Source organism: Oryctolagus cuniculus, chromosome 2 (genome assembly GCF_051225735.1).
Source record: "Oryctolagus cuniculus isolate XC-2025 breed Fujian yellow rabbit chromosome 2, ASM5122573v1, whole genome shotgun sequence".
Classification (NCBI taxonomy): domain Eukaryota; kingdom Metazoa; phylum Chordata; class Mammalia; order Lagomorpha; family Leporidae; genus Oryctolagus; species Oryctolagus cuniculus.
The window spans coordinates 196,426,747-196,449,067 of NC_142868.1; the positions used below are offsets into that span (position 1 = coordinate 196,426,747).

Consider the following 22,321-nt stretch of genomic DNA (forward strand, 5'->3'; position numbering starts at 1 on the left):
ATTGTGAACGTGATTAAATTGTTTTACCACCCACCGCAGTAAATCTGTCTTTATCACCGCAAACTGTCATCTGTTTTATCTTTTGGAATTTCAAAAATGCTGAAATAACTCTACTGTTAAGTGGCTGGCATACCTGTCTATATATACATATATACAGTTAAACGAATGTTCCCTTGCATTTAGTTGGCCATTATCACTTCCAGCATTCTTTATTATTTACATTGTATTTGAAAGGCTGAGATACGGGACAGACTGACAGAGCTGTTCCGTAGGCTGGCTCCCTCCTCCCTGGGTATGCCTGCAAAGATCAGGGCTGGGCCAAGCTGAAGCGGGGAGCCAGGAACTCAGTCCAGGTCTTCTGTGGGGTGGCAAGGAGCACCATCTGCTGTTCCCCAGTGTGCACATCCTCAGGAAGCTGGATGGGAAGTGTAGTGGCTGGGACTGGAAGGGCACCCGGATATGAGACACAGACATCCCACGAGGCAGCTCAACCCTGTGCCAGCAGGCGCCAGTATCTGTAGTTCCTGGCTATGCTCTGCAGGGAAGTTGTCACCACGGCTCCTGCAGATGTCCATTAACCCATTGTGCTTCAGGTGCCTTAGCTTCCTCATAAGGAAGTTAGTGTAGACCCGCCCATCACTGTACCTGCAGTATTGCTGTCGGACTATATTATTGTGGGGCCGGTGCTGTGGCAGAGCAGGTAAAGCTGCCGCCTGTGGCACTGGCATTGCATTTGGGCACCGATGAGTCCCGGCTGCTCCTCTTCCAATCCAGCACCCTGCCGGTGGCCTGGAAGAGCAGTGGATGATGGGCAAGTGCCTAGGCCCCTGCGCCCACGTGGGAGACCTGGAAGAAACTCTTGGCTCCTGGCTTTGGATGGGCCCAGCTCTGGCCTTTTGCAGTCATTTGGGAAGAGAACCAGCTGGTGGAAGCTTTCTTGCTCTTTCTCTAGCTCTGCCCTTCAAATAAATAAATAAATCTTTTAGAAATTATTGTTGTAACAAAAATATTAAGGCCATATAATTAATTTCCTTTTCCTGTGTACCATGAACACAATAGGAAAACTAATAAAACTAAAAGGCTTTTTTTCTTCCTTATATATATTTGTTGTATCTTGGGTGGACAGGTTGTTTCTACTCTAAAGTCAGTGTATAGTGTTTCATTTTGTGAGTTAGATATATAGAAAATACTTTTAAAAAATTTGATTTGACTTCAATCAGTATTAAGCTATCAAGTTTATCTGACCCAAGTTTCTCAATTGAATACCAATTAAATTAAGACTAGCATTCAGACATGATGCATTAAAAATTGTTCTTAAATCTTATAATGGCAAAATGGTTATATTCCTGATTTTTGGTTTTAATTTGTAGGAAGTTTTCATAAAACAGTATACCTTCCTTGAGGAAGAAAACTTGTTTATAGTGGAAAGAATTATTGATTTATAAACCAAAGGAGTTTTGTAGTACAAAAATAATTTTATCTTAATTTTATTCATGTGTTTCTAAATAACATACTACATTATATATAGTACATTGACTCATGACTTCCTATCCCACTGATTATTTTTGAAGAAAAAACTTAGAACCTTATAAAAGTATTAAAAGTGCTAATAATGACTCGAGACTTGGCATTACACCCAATACCAGCCCTGCTACATTTTAGCCGTGCAGTTCTGTGAAATTGTTTTACATTCCTCAAGCCTAATTTCCTCAGGAAAAAAAAAAAAAAGATAGCACCTCCTTGCACAGTCTGCTAGGAAGATTAAATGAGGTGATTGTTGTGTAAGTCGTCTGGCGTTGTGTCTGGTATTCCAGCACTCTAAGCAGTAGCTGCTTTATTATTGTGACTAAGTATTATAACTAAAATTATTACTTTCATTGTAGCAGCACCCTCACCATCAGGACTGCTACTAACTTTACACTTAATTCTACTGATTTTCATTCTGAAAGTTAGATCAAATCGTTCTTTATACATTCTTTCAAAATGAAAACACGCTACAGCTAACGACTATCACTGTAGACATTTGGCATCTTAGGACCAGCGGTGGGGTTAGGGTGAAGCCGGTCGAGGTACTTGGCTGGCACTGGGCACAAAGTTAAGGGGGTACTAGCAAAATAACACAGAACAAGGTGATGTTTTAATGTAGTATTACAAATTAATGCAAAGATCTATCAAAATAAAAGTTTTAGATAAAAGCAGGGCAGAGAGGTCTGTACTGAGTCACAAAGGAAAAATGAGCACCCTGGTCTGGTCTTGTCTGATGAGCCAAACCGGAGCCTAGGGCAGCAGGAAAAGCCATAGTGTCACCCCCAGCGCTTGGTTTCTGCTTCAGGCAAGTGCTGGACCAGCTTCACGTGCCTCATCCTGTTTTAGGCCTTGCTAAACTATTGAAAAAAGTCATTTTTCGTTTTTATAGGAGAAAACTATTCCCCAGAATGTTGTACAAGTGAGGGTGTTAGAGATTTCTTTCCTAGGGTCACACAACCAAGTAAGTGACAGAACCAAGGTGATAAAGCCCAGGTTTTGTAATTCCTTGATGTTTTTTACTTTGTTTAGAACACGTCTGTGTATCAGTTTGCTCCTTTTTACATTGATTTGACTTTCGATGCTTACCAGGTGCTAAATACATTGAGGCAAAATGAAAAACTTGTGAGAAAGCTCGGAAGAGGGACATTTAAAACGAAGAAAGCTCTGAAAAGCGTCTGTAAGAATTAGGAGTCATTGGCAGGCAGAGGAGGAGGAGGAGGGAGAGTGTTCTGTGTAGAAGAGCAAATTCAGACACACGAGGGAACGAAAGGCTGAAGGTCCGTGAGCACTGTAGGTGTCATTCAGGAAGGGTCCACCTCCCTCACATCTCGAAGTTCAGGTTTTAAGTAAGTTTTTAATCATCCCTTTTAGTTCTCCGTGTGGATGCTGCTCTGTTAGATGTCTGTTACTTCACTACGGGCCACCTGTGTTGTTTTGAGGCAATCTGAAGAGCTGACTTTCCTAGAGTGACAGACACATCTAGGTGAGCAAAGTGGCTAAGGATTGTGCAAGCAAACAGGAGAACGGCTCTGAGGCTTCATTAGACTCTCAAGCTTATGGGTGAATCAAATCTATCCGACACAAATGTGGGAGACACTGGCATCTGTACTCTATGGTTTCTTGTTAACTTTTCTTAAAAAAAATCTCTAAAGTCGAGTAATGCTTCTTTTTTGTTAAGTGATGGAATACATTTAGTCATTTGATTTAACTGACAGGTCTTGGACTAATGTACTTACAATGCTATACAGAGTTACAGATTAAACATTAGAGCTTTTATTCAGCTGATGGATACATGAAAGCAAATCAGTTGGTGTGGCATAGTTTTCTCCAGGTGAGGTACTCTTCAGATTCAGAACTTTGCTGTATGAGCAGATAGACAGTAGCTTACGAATTCATACAGGTTGAGCATCGTAATCTCAAAATCCAAAATCCAGAGCTTTTCAAGTGCCAGCAGGGTACCACCAAAGGAAGATCCACACTTGATCTCTTGTGACAGGTTGCCGTGCTCCAAATCTTAGCTGCACCGAGTGCCTGGAGTTGCTAGGTGTGTATCCCTGTCATTTTGCTTGTTACTTCAGACTTTTCCTGGTTAGAGGAGTCTTTCCGACCTCTGTCCTTTCTGTCCCCTACTCTGTAGCATTTTATTTAGATATTTAAAAACTGCTAAGAAGCAGTGGGTAGTGAAAGCAAAATCAAGCCCAGTTCTTCATTCCTTCTTGACACCCAAAGTATGAAAGGTTTCAGTGTTCAGGGAAAGTTAGGAAAATGGGCAGTTTTCCATATATGTGTATGTATTTTCAAGCCTCCTAACCATCTGGGAGAAACTGGTCGGCTTACCCGTGTGTTCTCAAAAGCGGGATGCTGGCACACCTTCCCCTGCCTTATTCTGCTGCAGCTTTTCCACACGTGGACAGATCCGTTGTTGCGCTGGAGGTGATTCACATTTCTGAGGCAGTAGTAGTAGTGATTTGGGAGCTCCAGGAACTGGGTGAGCAGGGCACTTGACTTACGGATTGATCGCAACAGCCTACCTTGTTGTTCAGTTTCCTGTAAAGCTTGGGTAGAAGACTTTTCAGTGTGTGTCTTTTAGGAGCTGGGGTTTTCTCAGCAGATACTGGTTTCGTAGCAATCTGGTTTTCACCCCTCACCCACTTAGGCCCTCCGTTATTGGTCTTGCTGCTTCCTGACCTGAAATCCAGGAGGTCTGTGTGAGTTCACTCTTACGTGTTGCCCGGCATTTTTCTTTTTGATCCTTGTGTATTTGGTGGTGGTTGATGGTGTGTTTTGTTTCAGTGTAGCCATGACTTTCAGCTGTTCTCCTGACACATACATGAAATTGAATTGGGAAGGCCGCAGAGTGTCAATTTTCTTACGTGCTTTGAAGCTTTGATTGTAGGCTTTTCTTGAATGTAGCTTTATTTTTTAAAATTTTCTTTATCTCAGTTTATCACTTTTTAAGAAACTAACCATACAAGCTGAAATCGTAGACACTAAAAGACACTGCTTAAGGTTTATATGAGACTGCATATTCAGATATGTCACAGACATAGGCTTACAGTGAAGTCCTGAGAGAACCCAGCCTGCACAGTGACTGGGTCTCAGTTATTAATGCCATGTTCTGGAAACACTGGTATCTGAAACTAACCCAGAACCTGTTTCTTTAAAAGTGATAGTTAATATAGCATGCTTCAGATGTAAAAATTTTTTAATGTAAAACATCAAGTAAAAATTAAGTTTATAAATAAATGTAATACCACCTGTATTCTAATAAAAATTGTTAGCAAATAAAAATATCACATTAAAATGAACATTTCATAAAAATAAATGTATGACACACGATTAATCTTTAAAAATAGTTTTAAAAACAATGAGATTGTTGAGAAACTGCTCAAATATTCTGGCTGCTGAAGAAGCTCTCTGGCTTCACCCTTGTGGGGGATGCTAGGAGAAGATATTTGTTAGCTATTTCCAATTTTTTTCTTGATTATTTAATCTGCATAATCCTAACAGAACTTTTGCGAAGTTGTAGAGGAAGCAAAGATTCGGCCTTTCTGTTGATGTCAAGCTGTAGTGTTGTTTCAAAAAAAGGTTTCTTTTGTCTTTATTTGTAAATGGAGGTTTTAATACAGCCAGCTCATCACTTCAGTATGAAGTGTTCATTTGTTTGAAAAGTCTCTGAGGAAGATATAGAGGGGTATTCAAAAAGTTCATGGAAAACACATGGAAACATTTGTGCATGGGCCTTAAAACTTTTTGTACCAAAATAAACTTATCTTTAATTCCATTTTCCCGTTAACCTTTTGAAGCCTTCCTGTATTCTTACACTAGAAGGTTTTCTTGTTAGTTTAAACATTTTCTTCCTGTTGAGGTTGATAGAGGTATGGAAGAATGCTTTCCAAGTGAATACAACTTTTTTGAAATTGAAATGCAGAATATAAATCTAGACACATCTGAAAATGTAAATGACTTCAATTTTACATTTTAAACTTATTAAAATATCAAAATGCCAGTAAAGCATATTAATATTTGGTCACTTAAAAATAGCCTGGAATGATCCAATGCTGGAATCCTTGGTTGGTAGTTCAGCTCTCCTCAGAAGGGAATTGTGGGGGAGGGAAGAAGGTATTTCAAATGTGATTTACTTGCAAGTTGACTTAAAATTGGAAATTCACTTTTTGAATACTTTTTCCCATATTCTGAAACATCAAGGTTATTCTGTGTGTCTGAATCAGATATCAAAGGGATATAAATTGTGATTAAAAATGTTAATTTTCTCTTAACATTTTTGCCCCTTTCATTGAATTTTTATAAAATTGACTTTTATATATTTATTTATTTATATTTATTTATTTTTTGATAGGCAGAGTGGACAGTGAGAGAGAGAGAGACAGAGAGAAAGGTATTCCTTTTGCCGTTGGTTCACCCTCCAATGGCCGCCACGGTCTGCGCACCACGCTGATCTGAAGCCAGGAGCCAGGTGCTTCTCCTGGTCTCCCATGGGGTGCAGGGCCCAAGCACTCGGGCCATCCTCCACTGCACTCCCGGCCACAGCAGAGAGCTGGCCTGGAAGAGGGGCAACCGGGACAGAATCCGGTGCCCCGACCGGGACTAGAACCCGGTGTGCCAGTGCCGCAAGGCGGAGGATTAGCCTATTGAGCCGCGGCACCGGCCTAAAGTTGACTTTTTAATGAATGAAAATTAGAACTATGAAATAACTGAGTAGTTAACATAGAATGTGCAGTTCTTTTAGAATTAGTAAATAAAAACTCAGGGTACCTTTCCAGTTTGACATGTAAGTTCACTCATGTTACCTCCTTACCAAGGCCCCAGATGGTTTCTTTTTATTGCTGTACAGTTTTCTACAGTCCTTCAGCCTGCTTTTTCCTGCCCAGCTCCCTTATTTTTTTAGTGGGCTGTCAGTCTGATCACTGAAACTAGGGGAATGAGTTAAATATATCAAACCTCTAAGATTTAGGTTATATTCTGCCACTATCGTTTCTTAATATGTGACCTTGGGCAAGTCAAAATCATTTAATTTCTCAGGGGAATTTTTTTTTTTAAAAGATTTATTTTGTTTCTTTGAAAGGCACAGTTACAGAGAGAGAGAGAGAGGAGAGAGAGAGTAATTGAGATCTTCCATCTGCTGATTCACTTCCCAGATGGCAGCAATGGCTGGGGCTGGACCAGGCTGAAGCTAGGAACCAAGAGCTTCTTCTGGATCTGCGAGTGGCAGGGGCGCAAATACTCTGTCTTCCCTGCTTTCCCAGGTGGATGAGCGAGGAGCTGGAGCGAAAGTGAACAGTCAAGACTTTGGCGCCCATCTAGGTTGCTGGTGTTGCGGGAGCGACTTGACCCATTAACACTGCGGCGCTGGCCTGGAGCCTCTGTTTCTTCCTCTCTCAAATGATGATATTTCTTCCTGCCCTCCTGAGAGTTACTTGGGGATGAGACAATGTGTGTCAAAGGACTTTTCTTTAAAAAAAAAAAAAAAAAAAAAAAAAAAAAAAAAGATTATTTATTTGAAAGAGTTATACGGAGAGAGAAGGAGAGGCAGAGAAAGAGAGAGAGAGAGAGGTCTTCCATCTGCTGGTTCACTCCCAGGAGCCAGGAGCTCTTCCAGGTCTCCCACGAGGGTGCAGGAGCCAAGAACTTGGGCCATCTTCTATAGCTTTTCCAGGCCATAGCAGAGAGCTGGATTGGAAGTAGAGCAGCCAGGACTCAAACTGGCACCTGTGTGGGATGCCGGCGCTGCAGGCAGCAGCTTTACCTGCTATGCCACAGTGCCAGCCCCATCATAGGATTTTAGAAACGCTATTCCCTTCATTGGCACATGCACTGAGTGATTTGAAACCTAATTACTTTCTCCTTAGTTTTTTTCACACCTGCTATTTTGTATGTATTTTTTCCTATAATAAATCTCTAATGCATACTCATTGTAAAAGTCTGGAAAATTCAGAAAACTTAAAGAAGAAAATAGAAATCTAGAAACTGCATCATCCTTTTTTCCTGTTTTTAGAGGTTGAGTTCCCTGAGGATAAGGATAGTGTCTTATTTATTGTTAGATTTTCTATTCTTATGAAGTAAATGCAAAATTCACGCTTGTTAAATGAGTGATTACTTAGTATAGGTACATTGTTTAAAATCAAAAGCCTGTTGAAGTTTTACTAATTATTTGAAGAGAGAAAAATAGCAAAAGTAATTGTGGAGACATATTTATAAGTGACATTTCTCTGTTGGCTGGAAGAACAAAGGGAAACTTGACGGGGTCAAGCCCAGTGCCCTTGGGCAGAGGTCAGAAGGCCACTTACAGGTGTCGGATAGAGAGTTTGGCAGTATCACCTCAAAGTGGGCTGGCGTTTATCCAGAGAGAACAACATGTGTTACAATTTAAAGACTTCTGTTTTGATTGCTTGGAAATTGTACAAACTCTCTTTCTTTTATTTTTTGACAGGATGGTTTAAATTCCTTGGTCCTTGATTTGGATTTTCCCGCTTTGAGAAAAAACAAGAACATAGATAATTTCTTAAATAGATGTAAGTATGTTTAAACTTCCTATTTGATCATATAATGAGGCTTTTGACAAGAGATTTCTTTTTTTTTTAAGATTTATTTATTTATTTGAAAGTCATAGTTATATACTCCCCAGTTGGCCGCAACGGCTGGAGCTGTGCCGATCCGAAGCCAGGAGCTTCTTCCTGGTCTCCCACGTGGGTACAGGGGCCCAAGGACTTGTGCTATCTTCTGCTGTTTTCCCAGGCCATAGCGGAGAGCTGGATCGGAAGTGGAGCAGCCGGGAATTGAACCAGTGCCCATATGGATGCCAGCACTGTAGGCAATGGCTTTACCCGCTATGCCATAGTGCCGGCTCCAAAAGATTTCTTTTATTATTATACCACAGTTAACTTAGTCAATTTACTAAACCCAATAACTTACTAAACTCAGGTCTTTTAGTTTACCATTGATCTTTTTTAAAGGTCACAAAGACTTTTCTTAAAAAACATTTATTTTTATTTATTTGAAAGGCAGAGTGACACAAAGTGAGAGAGAGATTTAACATCTACTGATTCACTCCCTAAATGCTTGCAATAGCTGGAGCTGGGCCAGGCCAGTGCCAAGAGCCCAGGACTCCAGCCTGGTCTCCTGTGTGGGTGGAACTCAGGTTCTTCAGTCAGCATCTGCTGCCTCTCAGGTTGCGCTTTAGCAGGAAGCTGGGTAGGAAACAGAGCAGCGGGACCTTGAACCAGGCCTTTGCACAGGGGGTGTGGGCCTCCCACGCAGTAGCCTGACCCCCTGGGCTGTAGTGCCTGCCCCCACCATTTGATTTATTTTAATAAACAAATAGTCTTCATTTTAAAAGCAAAATTTCAGAACTAAAGTAGGTAAAGTTTAAAATTTTGTATAAATTATCAAGCATAATAGCTATCTTGGCAGGTTATTTATAGTAGTTACGAGAGGTGCTTTAAATTGAAACTGAGAACACTAAACCTTTGCTTTCTATTACCTAGAATGCTTAAAAAGCTTTATGTTTCTGTAAGTGTGGAAATTTCAGGCTGGTTAGTGAAAAATAACGTAACAACAATTGTTACCATATATATATGATAACCATTAATGTTTGCCAGTGTTGGTGATTTACTAAAGAAATCAGTGAAGTCGAATTCTAAGAAATCCCCACAGTGTTTAATGTATACTTCATGTTACCACAGTAAGCTGTTTAATTTGGAATTGTGAAAGACTGGGATAATTCCCCAATTAAACAATTTTGTCTGTGGCTACAAGATAAGTAATATAAGATTATGACTTTGCAGAAGTAGGCTGTCAAAATTCATTCCTAAGAGTATCCTTGGAAGTAGTTTAGTGACAGCTTTCTGCCATGATGCAGCATGCGCAGGATCGCTTGGGTCACCCTTGTGCTGTCACCTAACTTGCCAAGCAGCAGAGTTAGAAATAGGGGAACTTTTATTACTGTTTAAGAAGTTATTTGAGGGACAGAAGAGAGACACACACACACAGAGACACACACCCACACCCACACGCACACCCACTTCCACTCCCCACTCCCCTTCCACTGGTTTACTACCCAAATGCCTGCAATGGCCAGGGCTGTATTAGGTTGAAGTCAGGAGCTGGGAACTCAGTCCAGGGACACGGTTACTTGAGCCGTGACTTGGTGCCAGTCATGGTGCACATTAGAAGGAAGCTGGAACCCAAGGCTGGAGCTGGGACTCGGAACCAGGCACTCCCAGATGGGCTGTGAACATCTTAACCACTGAGACAAGCCCTGCTTGGAATTGCTGTCTTACGGCAGTCAGTAGTGGTAGTGTATGGTAGTTAATAACTGGAGCACTTTGGCTCTTTAATGCAAGGTTAATGCATATCTTTACTTTTTTAAAAAAGATTTTTAATTTATTTGAGAAGTAGAGTTACAGACAGTGAGAGAAAGGTCTTCCATCTGCTGGTTCCCTTCCCAAATGGCTACAACAGCTGGAGCTGGGGCGATCTGCAGCCAGGAGCCAGGAGCCTCCTTCAGGTTTCCCACGCAGGTGCAGGGTCCCAAATGCTTGAACCATCTTCTGCTGCTTTCCTAGGACACAGCAGAGAGCTGGATTGGAAGAGGTTCAGCTGGGACTAGAACCGGCACTTATATTTTAACTTTTTAAACAGGAGCTGTAAGAAAATACATTTAGCTAAAAATGGAATGCAGTTTCTTCAACTAAAATCTTATTTACAAATATGATGATTATGTTATAGTGCTGCTAATAAATGATAATCTTTTTATTATAGATGAGAAAATTGTGAAAAAAATCAGAGGCCTACAAATGAAGGCAGAAGACTATGATGTTGTTAAAGTTATTGGAAGAGGTGCTTTTGGTGAAGTCCAGTTGGTAAGAAAAAAGTGTTTGTTTTGCTCTTATTATTACTCTTTTTCACTTCATGGTTCTGTGGAGCATTATCAATAGCAACTTAATAGATCTGATTTCCATGCCCAGCCATGCCAAAAATTCGCTCTGTGACCTTGGTCAAGTCTGTTCTGAGCACCTCAGTGTTTGCATCTGTAAAAGCAGACGTTGTGTTGTAAATACCAGGTCCCTTCCAGCTCTGAAACACTGGGACCTGGTAATGCCAGCCTGGTCTCACCTGTGATCTGCTTGGTAATACACAGAAGTCCTGTGTTTATTCTTTCAAGTGTTCGGATTAATATAACTGCTTAAAGAACTGACATTTATTTAGATACATGAGAAGCCTAACAGAAGTTTTAATAACTGGAAAAAGTCTGGAATTTATCTTGCAGGCCAAAGTAGTAACAATTGGAAATATTATAAATGTTGATGATGAATATTACATTTCATTACTAAATGAGAAGCTGTAATGGTCGTCCTGTTTTCATTGCCTAAGTCTATGAGGTTCCTCTGTGTTTGTGCTTCCAGTTGACGTAGTCAGTCTGTTCTTCACACAGCAGTGTTTTACTCCTCTCATGGAGCACTGACCAAGTGCAGTGATGAGAAGTCGCCAAACGCCTCCTGACAGACTAAACCTTTTCTTCTCCTTTGTTCTTTTTTTTTTTTTTTTTTTTAACTTTTTTTATTTGAAAGGCACAGAGACAGAAATAGAGACAGAAATAGAGACAGACCTTTCTTCTGCTTGTTCATTTCCCAACTGCCTGCAACAGCCAGGGCTGGGCCAGGGTGAAGCAGGATCCCAGGACTCAGCCCTGAGCTCCCACTTGGGTGTCAGGGATCTGTGTATCGGAGCCATCACCACTGTGTCCAGGCTATTCATTAGCCGGAAGCTGGAACTGGAAGCAGGGCTGGGTCTTAAACCCAAGCCCTCTGATGCAGGATGTGGGTGTCCCAAGGGACATCTTAACTGGCATGCCAGAAACCCACCCTTGTTTTTTCTCTGGGAAGTTTATCGGACTTGTAGATCGGGATACTGCTGTAGGTCTATGATGTGTCTGTAAGAAGCCTTATGTACTTGAGGATGATGTAGGGAGGTGTCAGTTGAGTGACCGTATGGGTAGGGTAGCTTTGTAATTAATAGTTGTGTTCTTAGGAGGTTGCTGGAAAGCATGGATGGTACATTGGATAGAGAACTTCAGCGGGAGCCTTCAGGGTCCCTTCTCTTCTGTTAGACATTTTATTAATGACTTGTATGGGGGCAATGATGGTATATTGCATAATTTGTAAATGGGTTACACAAGAAGTAAAATGAGGATGATTTTCGATAATGAACCAAAATGTAGAAATCATCAGGAAAGGTCTTTGGCACATAGAAGAAGTGAAATTTGACCAGACTGATGCAGTGGAATGTGAAGAACACAGGGATAGACTGCATAACGGTAGTGTACGGATTGAAGAACGATTTTCCCTCAGCAGAAACCAGGCAAGAGTCACTGGTGACGAGGCTCCCCAAAACAGTAAAGAAGTTTGGGCTGCTTTAATAGAATTCCTAACATGATACAGAAAGTCACTATTTTTATATGACTGAGCCATGCTTGGAATATTTCATTCATTCGTGATGTCCTGGTACCCTGTTTTTCTTCTTTCTAAAAAAAAAAATTATTTTATTTGAAAGGCAGAGAGAGAGATCTTCCATCTGCTGGTTATTCCCCCTAAAGCTTATAGTAGTCAGGGCTGGGACAAGCCAAAGCCAGGAGCTGGGACCTGAATCCTGGTTTTCTTTTCTTTCTTTCTTTCTTTCTTTCTTTCTTTTTTTTTTTTTTTTTTTTTTTTTTTTTTTTTTTAAGATTTATTTATTTATTTGAAAGACAGAGTTACAGAGAGGCAGAAGCAGAGAGAGAGAGAGGTCTTCCATCTGCTGTTTCACTCCCCAGATGGCCGCAATGGCTGGAGCTGTGCTGATCCATAGCCACGAGCTTCTTCCTGGTCTCTCATGCAGGTGCAGGGGTCCCTTCTACTGCTTTCCCAGGCCATAGCAGAGAGCTGGATTTGAAATGGAGCAGCCAGGTCTTGACCCAGCGCCCATATGGGATGGTGGCACTGCAGGCGGTGGCATTACCCACCATGCCACAGCGGCAGCCCCAAATCCTGGTTTTCTGTGTGGGTGGCAAGGACCCAAGTACTGGCGCCGTCACCTGCTGCCTTGCTCGGTGTTCATCAGCAGGAAGCTGGAACCAGAAGCAGAACCAGGACTCCAAGGCACTCTGACATGGAATGTGGGTGTCGTAAGTGCCATCTGAACTATTCTGCCAAACACCCACCCCCCTTTTTCTTTTTTTTTAAGACTAATTTTTTAGAACAATGTTAGAGTAACAGGAATATAAAGGAGAAGGTACAGAGGTTTCCAGAGATGTCCCATGTACTCTTTGCCCCCATACACGCGTAGCCTCTTCCATTCTCAGCACCCCCACAAGATGGGTACAGTCTTAATAATTAACCTACATTGACACATCATAATCACCCAAAGTCATGGGTTCCATTAGGCTTTGCTCTTGGTTTGTGCATTCTGCAGGTCTGGACAGATGAGAGCTTGTATGTCCTTCACTATACTGTCATACATAGAATTTTCATTGCCAGAAATGTCCTCTGTGCTCCACTTACTCATTCCTGACACCCAGTCAGTACTTTCCTGTTTCGTTGTATGCCTTGTGAGTTGTGTGTTGATAACTGGGCATTTGAATCTAATATTACAGTGTCTCTGAAAATGAGATTCTCCCCATTTTCCCAGTGTTTGCTAATGTTTTTGTTATTGTTTTGTGGTTTTCTCTGGCATCTATAGCCCCTGTATGTGCCAAGTACCAGACAGTGTGCAAACTCAAGATGTTCCCCTGTGTTTTCTAAGCATGTACCTCTCCTTGGTGTTCATGTTGACTTGCTTAGTTCCCCTTGTACTGGGAGTTGGTGTTGAATGTCCCAGTCTTGAGTCTAAACTCACCTGGAAGGTGCAGGCTTTCAGTAGACGCCAGAGCTCCAGGATCTTTACACTAGACCCTGCCAGTGCAGCTGTCAGTTAGGGGAGGCACTAGACCCTGCCAGTGCAGCTGTCAGTTAGGTGAGGCATAGACCCTGCCAGTGCAGCTGTCAGTTAGGTGAGGCATAGACCCTGCCAGTGCAGCTGTCAGTTAGGTGAGGCACTAGACCCTGCCAGTGCAGCTGTCAGTTAGGTGAGGCACTAGATCCTGCCAGTGCAGCTGTCAGTTAGGTGAGGAGAGACAGACCTGTTGCTTCGTTCTCAGAATCCTTTCTCCCTCCTTCATTTTTTTTAAATTCAATTTTTTGAGGGACACAGAATTTCTACCCACTGGTTCACTCCCCCAGATGTCCACAACAGCTGAGGTTGGGCCAGGGCCAGGCTGGTAGCTGAGAATTCAGTCCAGGTCTTCCAGGCAGGTGGGTAGCAGGGATCTGCTCAGCTGCTGTCCCCCAGGGTGCAGTTAACTGGGGTTTGGAATTGGGAGCAGAGCTAAGAATTGAACTGAAGCACCTCCATATGAAATGTGGGCATCTTAATCGTATGCCACACCCCCCTTCACTTTGGAAGGATAATTTCCCAGAGTGCAGAATTCTAGGTTGGTATACATTTTTTTTTCCCTCTCAGCACTTTAAATATTTCACTGTGTTCTCTTTGGGCTTGTATTGTTCCTAAGGAGAAATTCTTAGCTTTTGTCAGTGTAGGTGAGATGTTTTTCCTCCTTTGGCTTCTTGGAGGATTTTTTTCTTTAAGTTTGATTTTATTTTTTTAAAGTTTTATTTATTTATTTGAAAGAGTTACAGAGAGAGAGAGAGAGGGAGGGAGGGAGGGAGGGAGGGAGGGAGGGAGAGGTCTTCCATCCCCTGGTTCACTCCCAATTGGCCGTAATGGCCAGAGCTGCACCTATCTGAAGCCAGGAGCCAGGAGCTTCTTCCAGGTCTCCCACGTGGGTGCAGGGGCCCAAGGACTTGGGCATCTTCTGCTGCTTTCTCAGGCCACAGCAAAGAGCTGGATTGGAAGTGGAGCTTTGGGGTCCAATCCTGACTTGGGATAATTTCCAGTCGCAATATTGTTTCAAATATTTCTTTTATGGTTTTCTTCTTATTCTCCTTACGTTCCCGTTATACATATGAATGTACACTTTGTGTAGTTGTTCCTTAGTCCTTGGCTGTTCTGTTATAATCTTTTCAGTTTTTCTTCTGTTTGCTTTTCATTTCCAGCATAGCTGTTAGTATGTTCTGAAACTCAGAAATTCTTTCCTCAGCCGTGTCCAACCTGCTAATAAGCCCATCAGAGACATTCTTTATTTCTCTTTCTGTGTTTTTAATCTTTAGAATTTCTTCTTAATTGCTCCATAGGAAGCCTGTCTCACGGCTTGCATTGCTGCCATCCTTGTTCTCCACCCTAGTATCTATTAGCGCCCCTCACGTGTGAATCCCGGTTCCTTTGAATTCTCCATCTGGTAATTACAGCCTCCCTGCCACGCCTGCGTCTCATGCTTGCTGTCTCTTCAGACTGTGTTCTTTGCTGTTCGGTATGTCTTGTAAGTTTTTCTTGATAGCTAAACATGGTACACTGGGTCAAAGAAACTGCTCTGTGTAGGCCTTTAGCAGTGTTCTGTGGCCTGGAGTGAGGGGAGTGCCTTGGAATCCCATGATTAAGTGCCAGCTTGAGTAACCCTGTGTCCCTGGACTGGGGGCCTCAAAGTGCTTCACAGCCCCCACCCCTGCCAGGGGACTGGATCCCCGAGGGGGCTGCAGTCCTTGTTTCCCTTCTCTAGTTCCAGTAGGCTCTGGCCGCACCATTTTCCTGAGAGTATACCTTGTTGAGAACAGATTGGTCTGGCATGTTTCTTTTCTTTTTTAAGATTTTATTTATATATTTAAGAGGCTGAGTTACAGAGAGAGAGAGGGAGACACAGAAAAAGGTCTTCCATCTGCAACCCCCCAAAATGGCCGCAGGAGGCCAGAGCTGGGCTGCTCCAAAGGCCGGAGCCAGGAGCCTCTTCCTGGTCTCACCCGCGAGTGCAGGGGCCCAAGGACTTGGGCCATCTTCCACTGCTTTCCCAGGCCAGAGCAGAGAGCTGGATCAGAAGTGGAGCAGTGGGGACACAAACCGGTGCCCAAGTGGGATGCCTGCCCATCTCAGGTGCAGGCTTAGCCTGTTCTACCACAGAGCTGGCGCCTCTGGCGTATTTCAAAATGGACTCCCTGACTCCCCCCCTGCCCTGGAAGCAAGAGGGGCTTTCTCTGATATTTGCTCTGAGAATCTGGTTGATCCCAGGATGTAAAACTCACACAAGTGTGGGGGCCCTGTGACTGGGTCCCCCTCTGGTTTTCATTCTCAGACTGGACCCAGTTAGCCGCCAGCATTTCACCACCTACAGTTCCAGTGTTCTGCACAGCCTTGGTTCCTGTGGTGCTTTCCCTTCCAGAGTCATCCTGGGGGCTGTGCTGGCCCTGTCCTCGCCTCTCATTTGCATCTAAAAAGAGATGCTGATTGTTCAGAGCATTCAGCTTCCAAAAGCACACGCAGAACGAGAGGCTTCAAAGGCCAGTGGCGGAGTGCTCCTGGGATGGAGCTGTGATTGAAAGAATTGTGAGATTAATTGGAAGTAGATTTGAGGGAAGGACTGCTTTGAGAAGTGATGGGGTTTTGTTCTTACGTAGTTGTGTTTTTTGGCTTTAGTGGAAATGATGAAGCTGCAGCTACCGTGGGGAGAGTAGGAGGTCAGATTATGTGACAGCTGAGTTATGAGAGATCCCGTAGGTTGGGGAAGGACAGGAGTTGAGTCTTCGCTCTGCTGTTTTCTGACTCAGAACATCCTGGTGACCACTGGTGTGAATCCCTGTGAGTTCCAGCCTCCAGAATAGAGATGCTAATTTCTATTTTGTGAGGGTCATTGCGGGAGATTAATGAATTAATTAAATAAGTAACCCTAGTTGTGGTGTTTTCTAAGTGTTAACTATTACTATGATGTCTCTTTGATGTATTATTTCTGTTTACTTAAGATACAGTGTGGTTATGGAGGAGATACTAGAATTTAGAGTTGAATTTTTGGGTCTTCCGTTCTGTGATACTTTTATCATTACTAGCTAGGTTGCTAAAGGAAGAATTGGGAAACAAAGGAAAATGCATAGATACAAAAGACCTTTATTTTTGTTGTTAATTTTTCCACCCCCAAATTTGTTTTGGCACCAAAAATGCAGAAAGAGTCATATTTTTAAAAGTAAAAAATATTTTAACATTCTATTAATCTGATGACTTGACCCAAGAGATTATAATTATAGCATGTTTGTTTTGGCTTTAATTTGTGCTTCTGTTACTTTAAGCAGAGACTCTTTAAAAGAAGAAGATTGTAGAGGAAACGTTAAGTAATTCTTCCATAATCTTTAAAGCTGATTCCTATAGTGGTAGCTAACTTAGCACTGTGGATATGTAGCGAATGCTCCATGTCTTGCACATCTTTTAATCATGTGTTTCTAGCCATTTAAAGGAAGTGTTATAATAGTGCAAATGTGTCTTTTCATGGGAAATGTTTTTTTCTGGTCAAGTAAAAAATATATTATCACAGAGAGCCCACCAATATATTTCAACAAATAAAGTTCTCACTGTAAAATTGCTTTGCTCTGTCACAGGTGTGCCGCAGGATGCCAGAGTGCTGGCTCTTGAGTCAGGCTGTGGCAGCGGGGCGTTCTTCTGTCACTAGCTTCTGTGGCTTCCGCAGAGTCACTTAATCTCTGTCTTTCGGGTTCTCACTGGTTAAATGAAGGAAGAATTCCATTGCATGGCAGAGTCACTGTAAGAATTAACTGTGACAGTGCATACGTAAGGCATGTGGGACATAGTAGTGTTTGGTAAATGTTGACAGTTGATAATCAGATATAAAATGGTCTTTATTCATCCCCCCCCCCGAAATGTTTAGTAAGGGCCTGCCACATTCCTGGAGCAATACTAGTCCCTAAGAGCTGTTAACGTGGTCTCCATTTTTCTGTGGAGGCGATAAGAATTGAGCAAATAGAATTATTATTTCGGTTGGTGATGACTACTCTGAAGGGAGGTCTAGGCTGTGAGAGAGTGCTGGAGGGATGTGCCTGACCCAGATCCTGCTGAGAGGGAAGGGTGTAGTGTGAAGATGTGCAGGAGCCGGCCACAGGAAGACCGGGGGGGGGGGGGGTGGGGGGGGGTGGGGGGTGGGGGTGGGGGGGGTGTGTTTTCGTGCCATGAAAGGTCAGTGGCGTGGATGCCTCTGTCTAACATCAGTCTTGTTATTGGTGTTCATCCTTTCTGGAGCTTTTATCACAAAAGATGACAAAAATGGAATTCAGAATAATTTACTGATTAAGAATATGGATTTATAGGATTAAATCAGCCTTATGACCTCTGTAAGTCATTTTTTCATTTTAAAAGTAAGGATAGTAGCATGAATAATGGTTAATTATTCAGAGGTAGTTACTTGTGTTAAATGAGTTATATGGGAAACATCTAGAAAAGTATCTGGACATAGTTATTACACAATAAATTAAGACCTCTTGGAAAAATAGTTAAAGCTTCTGTTAAAGACTAAAAGCACTAGTTTAACTTATTAAAAATGTTTATTTTCATTTATGTGAAAGGCAGAGTGACGGAGAGACAGATCTTGTATTCACTGGTTCAATCCCTGAATGCCACAACAGGCCGGCCGGGCCAGCTCAGGCTGAGTCAGGGGCCCAGGACTCCACCTGGTGTCCCCACGGGTGGCTGGGATTCAAGTACTTGAGACGTCATCTCTGCCTTCCGGGATAGGCGTCAACAGGAAGCTGGATCAGAAGCTGAGCAGCAAGGACTTGAAGCAGGCGCTGCAGTGTGGGATAGGGCATCCCAAGCAGCAGCCTAACCCATTGTGCCGCACACCTGCCCTGTAAAAGTGCGAGTTATGTTTTTAGATTAAGGGAATAATGGCTAGATTTTTATCATTTTTATTTGTTTTCATGTTCATTAAATTCACCTGTTCTATTGAGAGACATCTACTTTTATTAATTTTATTTATAGCTTTCTGATTTTTCCATTTCTTTCTTTCTTTTTTTTTTTTTTAACATTTATTTGTTTACTTGAAAGGCAGAGTTAACAGAGACAGAGGGAGAGACAGAGAGGTCTTTCATCCTCTGGTTTACTCCCCAGGTGGCTGCAACAGCTGGGGCTGGGCTAGTCCAAAGCCAGGAGCCAGGAGCTTCTTCCAGGTCTCCCACACAGGTGCAGGGGCCCAAGCACTTGGACCATCTTCCACTGCTTTCCCAGGTGCATTAGCAGGAAGCTGGATCAGAAGTGGAGCAGCTGGGACTGGAATCGGTGCCCATTTGGGATGCTAGTGTATGCCACAGTGCTGCCTTCCAATTTTAACATTTCTAAAAGATATGTGCAATATATGTGTGTCCTTAATATTTTTGTATTAAGACATCGTATTATGTACCTGGCTTTGTATTTCTTTTTTTTTTCTTTCTTTTTTTTTTTTTTAATGCAACTACAGATAGTAGCACACACATTTCAACATGGCAGGCAGACTGGAAGTAATTTGTATATGGTCAACAATTTTCACAACAGTCCTTCTAGGTTGTATTATTACTATTATGCTGATTTTACAGATGAGGAATGCATCTGTAATTCGATTCATGTAAGTATGATCAATAGCTGCCACAGTTCACATAGCTGCTAAGCGATGGAAGTGAGCTTTGAGTCTAGGCAGAGAGTTCCAGAGGCTGTTTTCCTTGTAACGTGGCCATGGCTTTCTGTGTCCCTCAGCAGAGATTCATCTGTGATGTTACTGACTGTGCAGTATTTCCTTCTCAGTTCTCCCCCAGTCTCGGAACACCGCTTTTCCCTACTTTATTGGCTTGCTCTTCTGTTTCCTTTCTGGTTTGTTCTCCGCCTGACTTCTGAATTTTGTAGTTCCCAGTGGCTGGACTTTTGGTTTTTTATTTTCATTCTTTCCCAAAATGAGGTCGTGTATTCTGAGCCTTTTCAAAATACGATTTATTTATTTATTTGAAAGGCAGAGTTACAGAGAGAGAGGGAGAGATTGATGGATTTTTCCATTTGCTGGTTCATTTCCCAAATGGCCACATTAACCAGGGCTGAGCCGGGTCAAACCGGGAACTCCGTCCTCGTCACCCAGGTGGGTGCAGGGCCCAGCACTTGGGCCATCTTCTGCCTCCTTCCCGGGTACATTAGCAAGGAGGTGAGTCAGATCAGCTGGGACTTAAACTGGAGCTCATATGTGATTCTGGTGTTGTAGGTGCTGGCTTAACCTGCTGAGTCACAGTGCTGGCCCCCACTCCTGAGACTTTAAACAGAGTTTATATGATAGCAAGGCTCAGATCTATAGTTGATACTCACGACTAAAAACTTATGGCTTCTGCAACCCTTATCTGCACTGATTCATTATTTAAAAAAAAAAAAAAAAAACTATTTTAGGCCCGGCGCCATGGCTCACTAGGCTAATCCTCCACCTGCGGTGCCGGCACCCTAAGTTCTAGTCCCAGTTGGGGCGCCGGATTCTGTCCCAGTTGCCCCTCTTCCAGGCCAGCTCTCTGCTGTGGCCCGGGAGTGCAGTGGAGGATGGCCCAAGTGCTTGGGCCCTGCACCCTCATGGGAGACCAGGAGGAAGCACCTGGTTCCTGGCTTCGGATAGGCACAGTGCGCTGTCCGTAGCGGCCATTTGGGGGGTGAGCCAACGGAAGGAAGACCTTTCTCTCTGTGTCTCTCTCTCTCTCTCTCTCTGTGTCCACTCTGCCTGTCAAAAAAAAAAAAAAAAAAATCAACTTTTTTAAGAGAGCAAGTGAGCATTCCCATGTACTAGATCATTCCTAAAATGTCTGCACTGGCTGTGGCCAGAGCCAGGAGGTGGGAATGCCATCCAGGTCTGCCCTGTGGGTAGCAGGAGCTCAATTACTGAAGCCATCCCTGCTGCTTCCCAGTGTCTGCACTGGTGGGAAGGTAGAGACAGGAGTACAACCCTGTCATGCAGATGAGACACATGGGTGTCTTAACCACTAGGCTAAAAAACTGTTCCCACAATGGCTTGTTTTGATTGTTCCATTAAGTTATGTCCTGGACATGTAAAATGTATGAAATTAGAATGTTTGATTCCTTCTCTAACTTTGATCTTCCTCCACAAATCTGCTCGATCTCTTACTTTCCTCATTTTAGTAAATGGCTCCAGCATCAACCCAGTTACTTAAGCCAAATTTTCAAATTTGGGGTCGTCATAGACTTACCTTTCCCTCATCTCTCACATGTTTTTTTACTACGTCCTGCTTGTGCCTTCATAGTTCTTCATTGTCTCTACTTTTTTTTTAGTAGTCACTGCCATCACTTGCATCTAAGACCTCTCATTACTCAGCATGAATGAAAACCCACTTTGTGTTCTGTTTTCTTCTGCTGACAAGTGTAGCACCATGGTTACTGTTGGTTTGAAGTGTGAAGTGCTGATGGGAGGAAATATCAGCCCATGCTTGTTAAATCTGCCCATTCACGCTACCCCAGCTCAGCAAGCCCTCCATTGCTGTCTGGTCCACTGCTTCCCATTGATGTCGTAACTCTGCTCTCTGGTGAACCAGTCCTACCCCCGTGCCTGGCTTGGGTATAATAGAAGCAGCTCGGGGGAGGGGGTTTTCCAGCATACATGTTTTGTTTTTGCCCACCTCCCTGTCGAGGTAGATGAAGAATGAGAATGACTGACATCAGCTGCTGTCAAATTGCCCTTCTGACCCAGGTTAATTATCCCTCTCTGCGTGAAGTGGATCCCTGCTTGCTGGAAGAAGCTGAAATCTCCTGGCTTCAGTGCCTCCTTTAAGATGTCACCGGGGCCTGCATGGTGGCGTGGCAGGTTAAGCCGCTGCCTGCAGCACTGTCGTCCCCTACGGGAGCTCTTCTGAGTCCCAGCTGCTTCACTTCCAATCCAGTTCCCTGCTAATGGCCTGGGAAAGCAGAAGAGGAAGGCCCAAGTGTTTGGTCCCTTGAACCCACGTGGGAGACCCAGAAGAAAGTGCTGGCTCCTGGCTTAGGCCTGGCCTAGCCCCAGCCATTGTGGCCATCACCATCTGGTGAATGAACCAGCAGATGGAAGACCTCTCTCCTTGTCTCTCCCTCTCTCTGTAACTCTGCCTTCCAAGTAAATAAAATAAATCTCTAAAAAAAAGTTACCAGTTTTTATCTTTTTAACCCTTGTCTTCTACTTTGCTGTTATTCCAGGTATGCTATGTGTTTTCCATTTCTTCAGCCACACAGTGTCACTGTTTCTCCGGGCTCATTTTTAGAGAAAACATCCCTGGTTCTTTATCCTTTTATCTGAGTATGATCTTTCCCTTACATCTTTAAATTATAGTTATTTTATTTCATTTATCATCTTATGCTTTGTGTTATGGCTTATATGTAAACTTCTTTGGTCTCCTTTTATATTATAAACTTTTTGAGGACAGACACTGTTTTTCCAAGTACTTTTGGCATTCCCATCAGGAATTCATAACTGTTCACCTAAAATATTCTCTTCTCTTGTCAAGTACATAATTTAGGAGGAGTGTCTGTAGAGCAACAGAGAGAAAAAGGGAAACCTCTGGTGTAGTATCTGCTCATTAGGTCAGCTGTGGACATCGGTCACCAGTGTGTGTGGATGCAGCCAAATGTTTTTTTAAAGAGATTTATTTATTTGAACGTCAGAGTTACGGGGTGGGGCGGAGGAGGGAGAGAGAGAGATATTGATTGATCTTTCATCTGTTGGTTCGCTCCCCCAAATGGTTGCAATGGCTGGGGCTGGGCCAGGCTAAAGCCAGGAGCCAGGAGCTTCTTTCAGGTCTCCCACATGGATGCAGGGGCCCAAGCATTTGGGTCA

General features: G+C 43.0%; 1 protein-coding gene across 4 annotated transcripts in view; it reads left to right on the forward strand.

The window, feature by feature from the left end:
- Positions 1–22,321, forward strand: part of ROCK2 (Rho associated coiled-coil containing protein kinase 2) — a 150,826-nt gene that overhangs the window by 55,935 nt on the left and 72,570 nt on the right. For all 4 annotated transcript variants that reach the window (XM_051827821.3, XM_051827822.3, XM_089326806.1 and 1 more), the window contains exons 2-3: positions 7,979–8,060; positions 10,309–10,409. In XM_051827821.3, coding sequence (XP_051683781.3) covers positions 7,979–8,060; positions 10,309–10,409 — 183 coding nt within the window. The remainder of the gene's footprint in view (positions 1–7,978; positions 8,061–10,308; positions 10,410–22,321) is intronic.